The sequence below is a fragment of the Seriola dumerili genome, unplaced genomic scaffold, assembly GCF_002260705.1.
Source record: "Seriola dumerili isolate Sdu_G_001 unplaced genomic scaffold, Sdu_1.0 BDQW01000110.1, whole genome shotgun sequence".
Taxonomy (NCBI): Eukaryota; Metazoa; Chordata; class Actinopteri; order Carangiformes; family Carangidae; genus Seriola; species Seriola dumerili.
Genome location: NW_019174365.1, coordinates 6,773,437 through 6,789,761, shown reverse-complemented (window position 1 = coordinate 6,789,761; position 16,325 = coordinate 6,773,437). Strand labels below are relative to the sequence as shown.

Sequence of the window (16,325 nt, the reverse complement as noted above, 5' to 3'; positions counted from 1 at the left end):
TTGTGTTTGTGTAAGCATGCGTGTGTGTATGGACAGACACAGACCAGCATCATGCACACTCTAGCATACACACATACATTACAAATATATGACACCCTTCAAAAATTCTGGCGCGAGCTTCTAATTGTTGCTCTCAGTCTAGTACAGAACATCAGTGGGATATTTCCTTGTTACTTCTTATGCCAGATCCTAAACTTTCAAAACACATTCAAATACTTTTCCCTAACTTCTGTGTGGCTAGCTGGCTGTAGAAGCGCACATGCTGAAAACCATCATATTTCCAATTCCTTTTGTTACCATTAAAAAAAATTTTTTTTTCTCTAACCATCTACTAACTGGAATTTCCTCCAATACCTGTCACATTCATCCCTTTCTTTGTGATCCCATGGCACTTCCGCTCCCACGTTACCAAACGACCCCGTCACTCTTCCAAAAGTTTCACCTTTCCAAAGTGCTGTTGCTACTTTCTACCCTTGTCTTAATAAAAAAAAAAAAAAAAAAAAAAATCTAAAAACATACAGTACTGCGTAAATAAAGAGACAACAAAAAAAAATTTGTCGGCTGTATGGTGAGTGTGACAGGTGTGTTAAGTGCTTTGAAACATCCTGACCCTCTCAGAACTGACATGCAGATTCTTTCGGTTCCTCTCACACAGCCTTTCTGGATAAAAAAATATAAAGTAATTCATCAAAAAAACAACGAGGACTGTATGCAGTCATCCTCTTAACATTTTCTCAAAAGTGAAGTTTGCCAACCCAGTGTGTTTGCACTTGTATTTATGTATTAGGTTAGGGTATCTCACATTTATACATTAACATTGACCCACCTAGGTTCAGTCTAGGACTAAATGACCCCTGATTAAGGTTTTTGACAATCATTGAAAACAAATAACTGCAGATAGAAGACGAGGGGTTTAAGAAAAAAAAAAGTTAAAAGAATAATGCTAAAGATGAAAGTAAAGACTCCACTGTCATCAAACTGAACAGAGTAAGTGTTGTTCCCTCTCTGTTGTGTGGCACACTGGCACTACTTGATGACATCACAGATCAGGTCTGACGCACCCTGATGACACTGTGAGTAAACACATGACACATTTAACGCTAAAGACACGGAGAATGGCATTTTCCCAGCTCCCAGTCTGATTTAGCATATGAAAAAGTGAATGATTTATCCACAAATCCTTCATGCTCAGGATCAGCTGACATTTTATTACTCCTGTGGCTCAGTGTAAAACCACTGGTGTGGCAAGGGGTGGTGGGAAAGAGTTTCCATCCAGGCAGCCTCACTAGCAGTGCACAGAGAGTGAAATCACCGTCAAGAAGTTAACCGTGCACTAATTCAATTTGAAATTTACATAATGTGTAAAGTGCAGCCAGCCAAGCAGAGTCATCAGGCGTTGCTCCGGTGTGCCACACAGCCACCGATAAACATTTAGCACACTTCACAAATCCCTCACCATAACTCATCTCATGAAAACCACCAAAACGGCACCGATTGCTTGTGTGATATCAAATATCCACCTATAAAAATGTGTTATAAACTACATGGACTTAATGTAAGGTGATACCATGTAGGGTAAATTTACCTCTACAGTACAGTATTCAAGATAGAAAAATAAAAACAGAAAACAAAACTTTAAAACCAAGACAAATGAAACATTAATGTGGGCATTCATGTTTTTTTTTCTTTGTAGAATCCTTTTTATGTTTTTTTTTTTTCCAAATCCCAAGGGTTACTAACAGTCCTGCCTTCACTTGCCAATATTCGACCTTCCCTCGATGCTGACTTTCACCTCGTGAGGGATGAAGGAAGGTTTGGGCAGGGTCAAAGGTGGCTCCTCTTCTGATTTTTCTACTTTGCGACCTTCAGGGGCAGACCACCTGCGCTTCCTACCGCCTGATGGCTTACTGGAGCCAGCTTCTGCGCCGCTGGCAACCTGACCTTTAGAAAGTGACCCTCTGTCCCCAAACATAAGATCCCCATTTTCCACATTGTTTCCCCCTCCACTCCCATTCCCGCTTCCACCGCTGCCCCGCTGGCTGATGCCATTTTCCCGCTCGCTGTGCCTGGAGCCCCCTCCACTGCAGCCTTGGGGAGCGTCTGAGACAGGTCTTGGGGGTTTGAGGTGCCCGTGGCTGGAGGCTGGGACAGAGGCAGGGGTGGCCAGCTCCAGAGGCTGAGTCTTCTTCAGAGATCCATTCCTCAGGTTCTTGAGGGTGAGTGAAATACATACATCGCCCACAGAAAGCTTGGTGCAAGGCAGCTCCAGAAGCTGGGTGGTCCGGTCCGGGCAGCATGAAGACCAGCCTTGGCCAAAGACGAAGAAGGGATACTCCACCAAGACCTCCACACTCACCTGAGGGCGAGGGGAAGAGGGAAGGGAAGGGAGGAAGGACGTCAATACAATGACTCTGGAATACAAAATCTTGTATGTAAGCTTATGATGTCAGTCTGTGGTTTACATTAAAGGGGCACTCCACCAATTTTACACATTAAGACCAGTTAACCTTTCCTAGTACTCGTCATCAGTACTACTTGTATAATTTCATCTGAAAAAATAACCTTGATGTTATCGTGAGTTTGAAAGATGGGCATGTTTACAAGGCAGGGAAGGTCTAATGAAAGAAGTTGCAGTATGGGTAATGTAGGATTCACTGTTTTTGGAGCTTGACCTATAGTAGAGACTAATAGTATGGATAAGTCATCCTCTGCTGCTTGATTTCAACATTTGTGTTTTTTTGGTGTTTTTTTTTTTAAACTGTATTTTATGAAAGTGCAGTACTAAACTGCCAGAGTACATTTGAAGATTTTCAATTTGTTTTCAGGACATTTATGCCTTTATAACACAGCAGACAGTACAGAGCTGACAGGAAACAAAGAGAGAAAGATAGGGAATGGAATGCAACAAAGGTCCCTGACCAGACTGGAGCTGGAGACATCACGATCACATGGCCAGCATCCTAAAATCCCTGGGACATGAGGACGCCCCTTAACAAAAGTTTTAAAGGATTTAAAACCCTAGTAAGCACTAGTCTTTAGAAAGGAAACGGTGACTAAGGCCCTGACAAAGATTTTAAATGCTCTGGAATATTAAAGGTCCAAAAAAAATACAGTAGCTGAGGAGTACAAAAAAAAAAATAAAAAAAAATCTTTAAAGCGATTGTGGGGCGTCATGTTGACCCTGACCATTTTAACTACCATTAAAGTCCAATCAGGGACCTTTTGGGGATGTCACTCCCTCTCTCTTTCTCTTCATTTGCTGTCATCTCTCTCTCATTTCTTCTGTGCCACTGTGCTGTCTAATAAAGGCTAAAACACCCCCAAAATACATGAAAAACCCTGGTTTCATAATCCTAATCAACCCTGTATGAGAAGAAGCATTCATGAAAGAAAGGTTAAAAACATCACAGGATCATTCATTTCTTTTTTAACAGTCAGTGCTTTGGAGCGGTGCCCACCTTGAGACCTGAAACCCACAAGTCCTGCAAGGTTATTTGGAAGCATTTATCATTCCCTCAGTATTATTGAAAGGTTCAATCTCTTTAATTCAAAATGTTTTCTCAAGTGAAAGTCTAGACTAGTATTTCAATATAACATAATACAATATACAATAATATAATGTCCAAGAAAAAATGGCACAGACACAGGTCATTGTACAAACAAGGACAGAGAGTTGGCTGCTTGTTGAAAACTACAAGGATTTCAGTTTAGCTGAAAGAAAGAAGTTTTGGGACACGCAGTTCTTCAAATCAGCAAGACAATTATGTAATATCTCAAACTCTGATTGTTTTACTCAACAGAAAGTCACAGCTGGACTTTGTTGGCAAAGCAGCCAGTGTTTTTTTGGTAACTGGTTGTCTTAGTAACCATACGGACAACATATTCAAAGAGAACAATATCAACACAAAAATGAATCCCGTGTAACATTTTCAACATATTTAGTGTCAGAGGCGTTGAATGTCGCTGCTTTTAGCAATGACTGAGGTCTGCACTGTCATTTATATGTATGACAGAACGAGGAGATGACAGATAGAAGCAGAGGAGGCTTTGAGAAATGATGGGCAGAGTGAGAGAGAAAATAAACCTGAGGAGAAAGAAGATGAAGTGAGGGAAGCTCTGAAATACTGTAGAGAGAATGAGAAGGTGGGAGTGGAGGAAGTTACTGAGATGGAGATGAAAAGGCGAGTTTACAAAGGGAGGGTGGGTTGAACAAGAAGAGGAGAGAGGAAGTGAGTGTGAAAGAGAACAATGTCAAGAACAATATAAGTGCGAGAAGCATCAAACACTCTCTCAAAGCAAACGTCAGGTAATATTTTCCCTCCCGTATTATATAATTTTTGACTTCTCAGAGTAAGTCTTCTGAGTGTGGACTCAAAGCTGCTACCAGCTTTCAGAAAAAAACAAAACAAAACAAAACAAAACAAAAAAACAGTAAGAAGAGCCACTGAGGGAGTACAAGAGAGGAGGATAAGTCTTTGAATGATGGTCAGCTTTTATGGGGTACAGTATCAAAGAGCAGCCGGGGGGCGGGAGAGATGGTTAGAGATGTGCAGTGTGGGCGGACGAGTCACAGCATGGACAGATGAAATAGATTAACTGGCTTTAACGTACACCCTCAAAGACAGCGAGAAGGGTGCATGCGTGTGTGTGTGTGTGTGTGTGTGTGTGTGTGTGTGTGAGTGTGAGTGTGAGGGTGTGTTTGAAGGAGCTGGAGAAAACCAGAGACAGAAAACAGAGAGGTAAATTGTATTGTATTAGATGTTAGGAGATTGCTGAGAGATCATAGTTATTACAGAGCGAGAGGTCTATGTGACCTTTCAAACTTCTCAGAGTGCAAAACTTTATCTGGAAATAAATAAATAACAAGCTGGGGCTAATTTTAAATAAGTGTGCCTGTTCTTAGACGGTTAGGGTTAAAACTCAACCTGGGTATTTTACAGGGAGAAACTCGAGCGACACTATAATTGCATAAAGAAATGTAATTACTGGGCATGTGTCAAACATGGAAATGATTCTATGTAGGAGTGAAATGTCACGTACACATTTCCACTGAATGAATTCTTGATAGAGAATCGGATGTGTAGGTTCTGACACACAACTCTTTGAACACGAGTCTTTGAACTTCTGTAAAGCTTGTAATCAGAACATGTTTGTTACATGACTGTCATACTATTACATTGAACTTAATAACATGGGAAAAGCAGAGTCCTGTGAGATTCAAGATAACAGTCATTAATATGGGAGCAGCTCAACTCTTGTCATTCCACATTAATAAATCTATAAAATCCTTCTCAGAGATCTCCTTAAAAGTCATCCGTAACACTCGCAGAGGAGAACTACAGCTGGGCTTTAGTCTGCCATTGGATTCAACTGTAGTTTTTAAAACTGATTGTAAACATAAAACATCACTACATGCCTTAACAGATGAGTTAGGAGGAGGTAGAATTAGCTTAGCTAAGCATAAAGACAAGAGGCAGCTATTCATACTACCTAATTAACACCAATTAGCACAGTTTGTTTAATCTGTATAAAAGCCATAGTGTAAAAACAACACGTCGTGTTTTCACGGGGGAGGCCGATGTGTGGGGCTACTTGTTGGTCAGAAACAGTGAATTCCTGGAGTTTTTATCATTGCCATGAGGTTGCCAGGCAACCACAGGAGACTCCAGAAAGTCTTTATGCTAAGCTAAGCTAATTGGCTGCTAACTGCAACTTCCTATGTAACAGATACAAGAGTGGTAACAGTCTTCTCATGTAACACCTGGTATAAAAGTGAATAAACGCATGTCTGAAAATGTTGAACTGTACCTTTAAATGATAAATTGATTATTGATATTGTTGTCGATTAAGATTTTCTCAATTGCCTAATCTATTAATCAACTAAATGTTCCAGCACTAGTCAGCACATAGTCAAGAACAGGTTTTGAGATAGGTTTCTCCTTTTTCTCACCTGTGCACGGTGCTCACCAACAGAGAACTGAACCACGGCAAAGTTGGGTGAGGTGTGGCTCCCTTCGATGCGCTCCACCGTGGACGAGTCGATCTTCAGCTCACTGCTGATCTCAGCACTCTGGATGAAGTCCTCCGTCTTCAGGTCCTCCACACGTTTCAGCTCCCCGTCGGCCAGCTGGATGATGGAGCCCTTGATGAAGTACGGGGGGAGTGAGGGAGGCATGGCCGTATTGGATGGGGGAGGAGGAGCGGAAGGAGCAACCAGGCCCGACGGTGCAGGAACAATGGGGAGATGAAGCTGGGCTTGGACCACTGCACCTGAAGCGGCCTGGTGGTACGAGCCGCTGTGGGGTTCCAGCGTTTCTCCTTTGGGAGCAGTGGCAGCAATGTACGTGTGTGGGAGTGTGGTAGGAAAAGGTGCGGCTTGGGTAGATGATGTCACGTGGGAGGTCACAGGTTCCAATGCGGTGACTCCACCTCCACTGACAGGGATAATGACAGGTTGGGCGCCTGGAATGAGTAAGTGTTGTTGTAGGCTGGTGTGGTAGCTGATTGGCGTATGCTGGCTTCCACTGCCCCCTGCGATGTAACCAATGATAGGAGGCTGGGGGTAGATACTTGTAGAGGGGAGTCCCATTGACAGTGACTCTGTAGCACTGTGGGTGGTCTGGATAACTGTCTGGGGCGGCAGTGTGCTGACAGCAGCTTTCAGACTGTCTACACTTAATGGGGGTGGAAATGTGAACGAGGAGGTGTTGTTGGAGGAAGAGGGTGTGCGATTGACAGGCTTGCCCAGGATGATGCCACCCTTTTCCAGGTGTGAGGGGGCAGAGGTTGTCAGCTTCTCAGGGCTGGCTCTGGGTGGTGCCAGCTGGTGGTCCCCGTGGCTGTTGGGCATTAGCATGACAGAGGTTCTCAGCCCTGAGGGATCATGAGTAGAGTAGTCTGATGGCAGAACCAGCTGGCGGGCCTCATAGGCGGATAAAGAAGAAGTGGCATCCCGTGATTTGCTCCCTGACTTGGAGAGGCTGGATTCAGGGGATGCTCCAAACCGCCGGCCCCTTTCCAGCTCTCCATTGTGGAGCTCTCTGGGTCTGGAGCCACCGTCCTCTTTCCTGGTGTGTCCGTCAGTATACTGCACCACGACCTGGGACATCCCATGCCCCAAAGTATGGTGGGGGTGCAGTGACTGGGGAGGAAGGTGAATGCCTCCTTGGTGATGAGGCGACTGAACAGTCCGCGGGGAAGTTGACATCTGAACATGGTGAGGGGCGAGGTCTGTAGGGGGCGGAGGCATGGAGGTCCGCCCGCTGGATACTCGCTGCTGGTCATGTTTGGAGGTCTGCGAAGGAGCAGAGGCTGTCTCTGTGTGTGAGGGTCTCTGTGCAGCAAAAGAGGAGGAGGAGGAGAGGGGGGGAGGTGGAGGAGGAGGTGGGAGCAGTTGAGGGGAGATGTAGCCTGTGTATGGGGCAGTGTAGGGAGAGGCTATAAACTGCAGATTGGGAGGCAGTTGGGTGTAATGGACAGTTCCTCCAACTGTGGATTGTGACAAGGGGGATGTATAAACTGTAGGAAGAGGTGAGACTAGCCTCAGTGAGGAAGAGGAGGATGAAGAGTCTGATGTGGAGGAGAGGGATTTATACTGGGGCCCATCAGACTGACTGGAGCTACGGTGCCCACGCACACTGCTCTCATTCCCACCAGCCACACTGGCAAGCCAGGCCATGTTCTCCGTGCGCTGGCTGTCGCTGGCAGGTGGCATGGTATGCGGACGATTTTCAGATGGTAATGTGCTTGAGGGGATCTCCCTCTTCTTTGGGGGCAGACATTCATTACTGCGTTCCTGGTTGGACTTCATGATTTCGCCTCACGTCCCTCAACCGTACTTGCGTTTTCTTTCCTCAACTTTTGGACTTCTCTAGCTTTTTCCTTTCTTTTTTGTTCCCCCTCTCTCTCTGCCTTTCCACTTCACTTCCCTTGCTCTTTCCCTCACGTTTGATGTTCTGTCCTTTGTCTCACTTTAATTAGCTATAAATTAACCTTCCTAATCTTGTCTCGCTTTCTCTCTAGCCAGTTCACCCAAAGCTGTTGATTATCAGGTCTTTTCTTGATAACAAAGAAAATCCAGGCCCTAAGGAACAGGTGAGGAAGGATTAAAGATGGAGATGAAGATATGGAGGGGTGGTTAGAGGGGAGGGGTAGGGCGGTCTCTTCGGTCCAGGGGTCTTTAGCGTCTGAAAGGTGAGCTCAGTGTGGTAGGGGAGAGTGTCACGACATCACACCTGCTGCTGCCGCCGGCGACGACGGGGGGCCGAGTGTGCCGTACTTCATGTGGAATCATTTCCCTGCAAAAGCAAGCCCGTCCACGCACAGCACAAACCTGCGGGAGAGAAAGAGAAGCAGAATGAAAAAGTGCAGGACTCAAAACAGATGAATAGGTACATACAAATTTAAGGTCATTTATACTTTTGTTTTGCGTGCAGTGTTTTCACCCAGACAGCAAGGATGATGACAGGCCAGTCTTCAAAGTTTCTACCTTCTAACATGCAAGTACATCAGCTGATTGTTTTTCAATGAAAAAGAAAGAAGCTGAGTGCACTGACACAGTGCACTGCATCAAACAGAAAGTTTGCTCTCCTTGGTCTGCTGTTATTTACAATACTGTGTTTACACTGTCCCTGAAGCAAAACAAAAAGTGAAAAAAAGATTAGTTACTGATTGTTGGTAAACTGTTGTAAAGGGGTTTTATTTTCAGTGTAAATGTAAATCTAAAGTTTTTACTATAATAATCATTTATTGATCACAATACAGCAACTTAAACTACTTTAGATCATGTTTTGCAACTAGGTGCCATTTCAACGGGACATGGTGAGCAAAACATGGTTCTAGCAAACAAGGCATAAAGGACAACTATGTGCTAGCTTCAGGAGCACAATGATAACGCTCTAAGAAGAGAAACTGTTGAGCAATACATTTACTGTCATGAAGGTCAACAAACAGGCCATGAGCCAACAAAACGATGCCCCGCATCAACAACCTCAGGAGCTCAACAAGCCAAAACAACCAAAACAAGGCTATGGAATAATACAAGCACGCTCTGCAACAAGAAATTCAGGAAGGGAAAAACACTCTTTAGGAACTGACAGTGTTTGAAAGGAACTAGAATGTTCTGAAGGATGAAAAAGAGGCCATGAGTCTACATAATGATGCCTGCAACAAGAAAGGAGGTCCACTGGTAGCTCAACACAGCACAAGTTAATCATAGGTAATCAAATCAAATGATAATAAAACTCCATTTAATACTTTTCTTCTTTTACTACCTTTATTCATACTTATATTTCCAGATCGTTTTAGATCAGAAGAAGAATTGAAGCAGAATAAAACACCTCTAATCACAGCAACCTGAGCAGAAGAAGAAGTTTCCAACACCTGCGGTACTCGGGCCTCCAATCACAGACCTGTGCTGTACTCAACAAAGTATGTGTTCACCGCGTGTGTGTGCATGTATGTGTGTGTGCCATCTGTTAGTGAGGACCCCCTGCTGCAAAAGATGGAAAGCTTGGTGTGAATCTCATAAATAATGTAAAGGCATTTAAAGCACATGTACCGACCCATCCAACCAACCCCCACACACACAGACACACACACAGACACACACACAGACACACACACACACACACACACACACACACACACACACACACACACACACACACACACACACACACACACACACACACACACACACACACACCCTATCTTGCTTACTCAAATACTGACACCTGGGCATATTCAATTATGCTGACACATGTTCTTTTCCTGACGCACAGCACAAGTTCACTCACATACACACAGACACACACGCTCCAACTATGCACAACACTACACAAAAAGCACATACAGAGACACATGTATTTGTCCAACTTAAATACTCCTGAAAGTGGGCTAAGTAGCAGTTGACTAAGTTACTGCAAACTTGCACTAGACACACACAGACAGAAACACAATAACAAGTTTTGTTAATTTATTTACTCATGTAAAAGTTTGCAAAGGTAAGAGTTTACACTCACAAAAACATTACTGTAAAGTAATAAAATGATAACCCAAGTAACTGCCCAAACCACAGGCAAAGTATTGACGAATGAACAAATAATTGATTTTCCCTCACAAAAACATAACCATATAATGAACTAACACATGAGGCGTGTCTCTAAAAATGTCTTCAGCCCCCTACAATACAGCCTATTGTGTACATTGCGAATCACGTACCAGACATTATGCCATTTTTAACATCCAAATACCATGAGGAACACAGACTGAAATATTTGGAAAATCTACTACTGCTGATGTCAAGACACTCCTTTGAGAAAAGAGGCAGTAACAATGTCAGTCTTCTGATAAAATATAATCTTGGTTGGTTAGCCCATTGTTGCTGTAAAAAGCCGACGTCAAAGTTTAGTCAGAGTCAGAGTATCTTGACATAACAATGGAAGCCTTTAGCTTGATACCATGACTCAAGATTAGGCATTTATTATTGTGCATTTTGGAAACACTGAGAATCTGAAGACACGGAGCAGAATGATATAAAAGCGAGTGCGGTTATGCGGCTGCTCTGGTGATGTCTCTGAATGTAAGACTGCAACAGTTGCTAGCTCTACTCACATTAGACCCAATAACAGCCTCTTGTATTGATGATGAGTCTGACTATCTGACCTCTGGAGCTGCCAAGTCACATGAGACTGAATCTTTCAACCAGAATGACGGGGTCAACACCTCCCAGGTTTCCTAGGGCTTATTTACTAATTCCTGCAGAGTGACAACTGCCCCCACTGTGTGTGTGTGTGTGTGTGTGTGTGTGTGTGTGTGTGTGTGTGTTCTGTGGTGGGTTGAGGGCATCTTGCATCTCAAGCAGATTCCTGTGATTTAAGAAGTGCCGCAGTGCTACTACAACACAACTACAGAGACAGGCGCAGGAGTAAACACATGCACATACGGTACAAGAGCACCTGCACGCACACACACACACACACACACACACACACACACACACACACACACACACACACTATCAAGAACACACCATCTGTTCAATCAAGCAGGCATGACTCAGAGGTGTGTTGAGAGGTACTCTTGATCGGTGAGCTTTTAGCACTCTCCTCTGCTTCTCGTTCCTTTCCACCTCTCCGTCACTCTACCTCCACTCGACTCCTCTCCTGCATCAGCCCGCCCGCCTCTCCTTCTTCATAACTCCATTCTCAATTATCAGTCTTCCACCTAATGGTTTTATGTTCCTAATTTTCTGTCTCTCAATGTCTTGGCTTCTTCTCTCATGGCATCCTATCACATTAATCTTCTACACTTCTCTCTACTGTACTATATGCTGCACCTCATTCACTGTACTGTACAAAATCAAGTCAGTATGGAGGGAAAAAAAACTGACAAACTATTCTGTTTGTATTCCACAAGCTCTTCACCAAATTAAAACTCAGAGATAAGAGGAATATTATGTGTCAGAGCTCACAGATCAGAGCCATTTCATATCAGCTGCCACATCAAACACTGACAGTCTGTACATCCAGCTACAGATCTGTTCATGCTGCCATCTATGACCGCTTTTATCTTCAGAGCGAGGCACCTCGTTTCTGACACTTCACTCTGGCACATGAAAAAAAGTTTCTGAAAATTGCAGGAGAAATGCTGTATGCATTGTGTAATGGGATATATTGTACTGCTGTTACATTCAGTGTGTAATACAGTAAGTGTGGTATGGCACTGCAGCTGCTAAGCAACTGATACCAGAGAAATGATTTGACTTTATGCATTACAGCTGTCTTTTACAATACAGAAAACAGAAATTATACACCGTAGAAATGTAGGAACCTAACTATTATACAGGAACAGGGGGTGAGACACATTCGCATGCATTAATCCTGGGGAAAAAAACCTTAACTTTCACACTTTCTCCCTTTCTCTTCTGCTTTTTCCTGCTGTGTTTGTGAGAGAGAGAGAAATAAAGAAAAAGAAAGAAATTTTGAGAGTGAAAGTAAAGAAAAACAAACTCGCTTCCAGCGTGTACGGTGGGAAACTTTATCTTAAACGCAAGAAGAAAAAAAAAAAGGCAGAAAGCAGCAAAACTAAAGCAAAGGGATCTGAGGGAGTGATGAAGAGAGGTAGGAGGGCGAGGAAGATGGGAGAACAGGTGTATGAGAGGGATGAGATGCATGCATTGACCTACATTGCAGTAAGAAAGAGAGAGAGAGTATTGCTTCACTGAAACTGACACTCAAACACACATTCACTGAAACGCTATGTCACCTGAATCTTGCTGAGCTTGCAGCGTCTGTGTGTGTATGTGTGTGTGTGTGTGTGTGTGTGTGTGTGTGTGTGTGGATATCAGATGACCTGTAACCCAAGCCGTCTGTCCTGCATGTGCTTTGGTCTCTCTCTTTCTCTCTCTCACACACACACACGCACACACACACACACACACATACACAAATACAATTACCCAAGCCTGTGTAGGAACACAAGTGAAAATAACTCTGACTAACTATGTGTGTGCGTGTGCGTGTGTGTGTGTGTGTGTGTGAGTCAGTAACCTGAATCGTTCATTCATGCACTATACTATTGTCCTTCTACGGTCAAAACAGTGGAGGTGTGTATATGTCACCCTCTCTCTCCTTCACACTGACACACTTTGCACACCGTATACATAAGAAACCCAAAACATAGAGATTTATCGATGAATACCGTCTGATGTTTGTGATTAAAACCCTGCAGGGAAACTGAATATTATAATATTTAACCGATATTTCATTATCTATAAAAATGGCATATTCAGAGTTATATGTCAGAATAATACACACACCACAGTCTCTAAATGATGCATTTAACTTAGATTTCAATATATAATTTATGAATCATCCATCTTTATTCAAGCAGTACTGGAGTGCTTTGTGGTTATGGCGCCAGCACTGCGTCTGTACAGCCACCACTACTGTAACTATGGTCATTCACAACAATTACAAAATGTTTACACTAACAACAGACACTAAAAGACACAAACACTGGGTTTCACTGTTCTACAGTAGCAACTAATATCCTTCCTAACCTTCACCAAAACAGCCAAGATGTCAAATGCAAAAAAGGCTAAAAGATACTTTGGGGTTAAAAGTCATGTTTGTGTGCAATGCAGCTTATTGTAACATTTAGATAATACATACATTTCAAGAATGTATTGTATCTGCCCTTGAGGATCCAATACAGTTTATTATGAGTTATCATATCATATCAATTGGTCTCACTGAATCACATTCAAGCTAAAATATATGCAACAGTAACATTGCTTTTCTATTTAATAAATGCAGCTTTAACTCTAGTTTTGTTGTTGGAGAGTTTGTTGATGCTATCAACTCTGTGGCTTTTGCCTTTAGTTGTTAGCAGCAACAGCATGATCTATAATTATATGCAGGTATGTCCGGTCCATCAACAAAATCCACTTAAACTCCCCTTACACAGGAACCTTCATTCAACATTGCATTTCAATGTTGGTACTGGAAGGGCCCTGATCTGGGGATGGGCCCTGGAATTTTTTTTTTTTTTTAAGGTGTCAAGAGGTTCAAAATATTTAGCGGCATCCACAATTGAATCCTACGCTCACAGTCTGATCATGTCACAGTGAAACACTGCAAAGTGCAAACCACAAAGGGCAGCAGGATACAGGATGTATTTACTTGTGTCTTACGTTTATTGTATGTTGGTGTAACATATTATTTGTTTATGTTTACTTATGTAGAATTTCCGTTCAGAATGTGCCATATCAGATAATTATACAAAAATAACAACTTTGTGTGTTTTGCCAACCAGCTAATCAACACATCATTATTTTGTCTGCAAAGCATTTAGATAAGTGCTGTAGCAACATAAAAACTGTGTGCATGGGCTACATATGTCTGTTCCATTTGAGTCTGTGTGTGTGTGTGTGTGTGTGTGTGTGTGTGTGTGTGTGTGTGTGTGTGTGTGTATGTGTGTGTGTGCGTGATTGCCCAGTCATAATCATAATCATGATCAAAGGGATAAGTCCAACGTGATGTGTTATCTCATTGCTAAATATAGTTCAACTGGAAAGTACAGTTGCTGCAGGCTTATACTTCTCTGTCTCTCTCCACTTCTCTATGTCTTTCTTTATGTCTCTCTGTGTCTGTTTGTCTATGTGAATTTTCATTAGCGTGGGTGTGTGTTTGCATATGTGCACATTACAGGGACCCTTGCCAGACTGGGAACTCTGACAAGGCTGCCACTTTATTCACTGTCACCCTCCACTAGTGATTACACACAAACAACAACAAACACACGAACACACACACACAAATAGGAGTATGGTAAGATAGTGAGGGAGTAATGGAGGATCTGCCATTGACAGATGGAGTTAGGGAAGCAGGGGAACAGAAGAGGGAGGGGTGACGGAGAAAACGAGAAGCAAGAGCGAAAGAGAGAGAGAGAGAGAGAGAGTGGTTAAGAGTAACAGAGACAAAGAGAGACAGAGATGGAGAGAAACAAATGACTGTGAGAAAAAGAGCCTCTTTCAGAAAACAAACACTTAGGCAGCGTTGCATGACTTGCACTTTCTCACCCCTTGACAACCCTGAGGTTGGGTGGGTGACTGGGAAAGGTGGGGGGTGGTGGGACACAGACAGACAGTCAGGGACAGTCTGAGAAAGAAAAAAAACCAATGGAAACAGAGGAATGAGAGAAATGTATAAAGAGAAGAAAGAGAAGAGAAGAGAAGAGAAGAGAAGAGAAGAGAAGAGAAGAGAAGAGAAGAGAAGAGAAGAAGCAGGGAGGGGAAACACAGGACGATCGCCGAATGGGAGAAACAAGCGACGACGATTGTAGGAAAAACTAGGGCAGACGCAGTACGCACTTACAAATGACATACTGTGATACAACAAGACAAGCGTTCAGGACACACACACACACACAAACTAACTCTCTCGCTCCCACACACACTTCATTCAGAGCAAGCGCAAAACTGTGTGAAGTGTACTTACCAGGGTAGCAGGAGTAGCCCACTTCTGCAGCATGCTCCCTCTCCCCCTCTCTCATTCCTTTCCTCCCTTAACTCCTCTCTTCTCCTGCTCTGCCGTGTCCCTTGTAAAGCACCCTGAGTCTCACTCCGTCTCCCTCTCTCCCCCTCAAGCGGAAAATCCCAGGCAGATTCAGTGTACTTGTGCTACAAACTGCTCTCAGCCTTTCTCACCCTCCATACACACACGAGCGCGCACACACACGCACACACACACACACACACACATACACACACACGCCCCTACACACACACTCATACACAGCCAACAGCCCTGAATCTTGACAGCGAGGCAGGAAGCTCCCTGACTAACAGTGTCACACAGAACTCAGGTGATCACACTCACACACACACACACACACACACACACACACACACACACACACAAAACTGGTAGCACACACTTGCACACGCCCACAGGGAGGGAGTCCCGCATGCAGAGCTCCAACGTGTATTATGCAAGGGGCTGAATGCGAGCCAGAGCTCTCACACTGTCTGCCACACACACACACACACACACACACACACACACACACACACACACACACACACACACACACACACACACACACACACACACACAGGGCCCCTCCCACGGTTTGCTCGGCCAACTTCATCAGGTATTCATTCAAAAAACACACACACGCCAGCTGGCTGCACGCCCAGAGACCGCTTACAAGCAGAGAAAGAGAGAGAGAGAGAGAGAGAGAGAGGGAGAGTGAGAGAGAGAGGGAGAGAGGGTGGGAGGGTGTTACAGTGAGAAGGGCAGAGAGGGGGACTGTGGGAGAGATAAAGAGGGAGACAGGGAGGGAGGGAGGGAGGAAGAGAGTGAGCAGTAGAGATTAGAGTGAGGGAGGGAGAGTGCATGAAAGAGTGACACATGGAAAACTCATGTACAAACACAGATATGCTTGTATCCAGGGCTGGAACTATGATTAATCTGTCACTGCTTTCGCAATTTAGTGATTAATCATAACCTATTAAATAGTTTAAAATGCCCATCACAAGTTTCTGGAGACCAAGGTGATGTTTTCAAATTGTTTCTTTTATCAAACCAATTGTGCAAAACCAAGACATTCAATTTAAAAATCATATAAAACAAACAAACAGACAAACAAACAAAAAACTGGAACCAGCAGATGTTTAAATTACTTGAACAATTAATTAACAAAACAGTTTATTTCTGTCAGTCCACTCATATTCACTCAGTAAATACACAGTTCACACACACACACACACACACACACACACACACACACACACACACACACACACACACACACACACA

At 43.5% G+C, this 16,325-nt stretch overlaps 1 protein-coding gene across 3 annotated transcripts in view; it reads right to left on the bottom strand.

The window, feature by feature from the left end:
• Positions 1-1,731: 1,731 nt before the first annotated feature.
• Positions 1,732-16,325, bottom strand: part of atxn1 (ataxin 1) — a 60,886-nt gene continuing 46,292 nt past the window's right edge. For 2 of the 3 annotated variants that reach the window (XM_022746927.1, XM_022746928.1), the window contains 2 exons: positions 5,951-8,332; positions 1,732-2,356 (listed from right to left, as the gene is read on the bottom strand). In XM_022746927.1, coding sequence (XP_022602648.1) covers positions 1,751-2,356; positions 5,951-7,810 — 2,466 coding nt within the window. In that variant the 5' untranslated portion in view covers positions 7,811-8,332 and the 3' untranslated portion in view covers positions 1,732-1,750. Of the gene's footprint in view, positions 2,357-5,950; positions 8,333-15,002; positions 15,083-16,325 lie in introns of those variants that run through there. The other variant, XM_022746929.1, reaches the window with a different exon arrangement.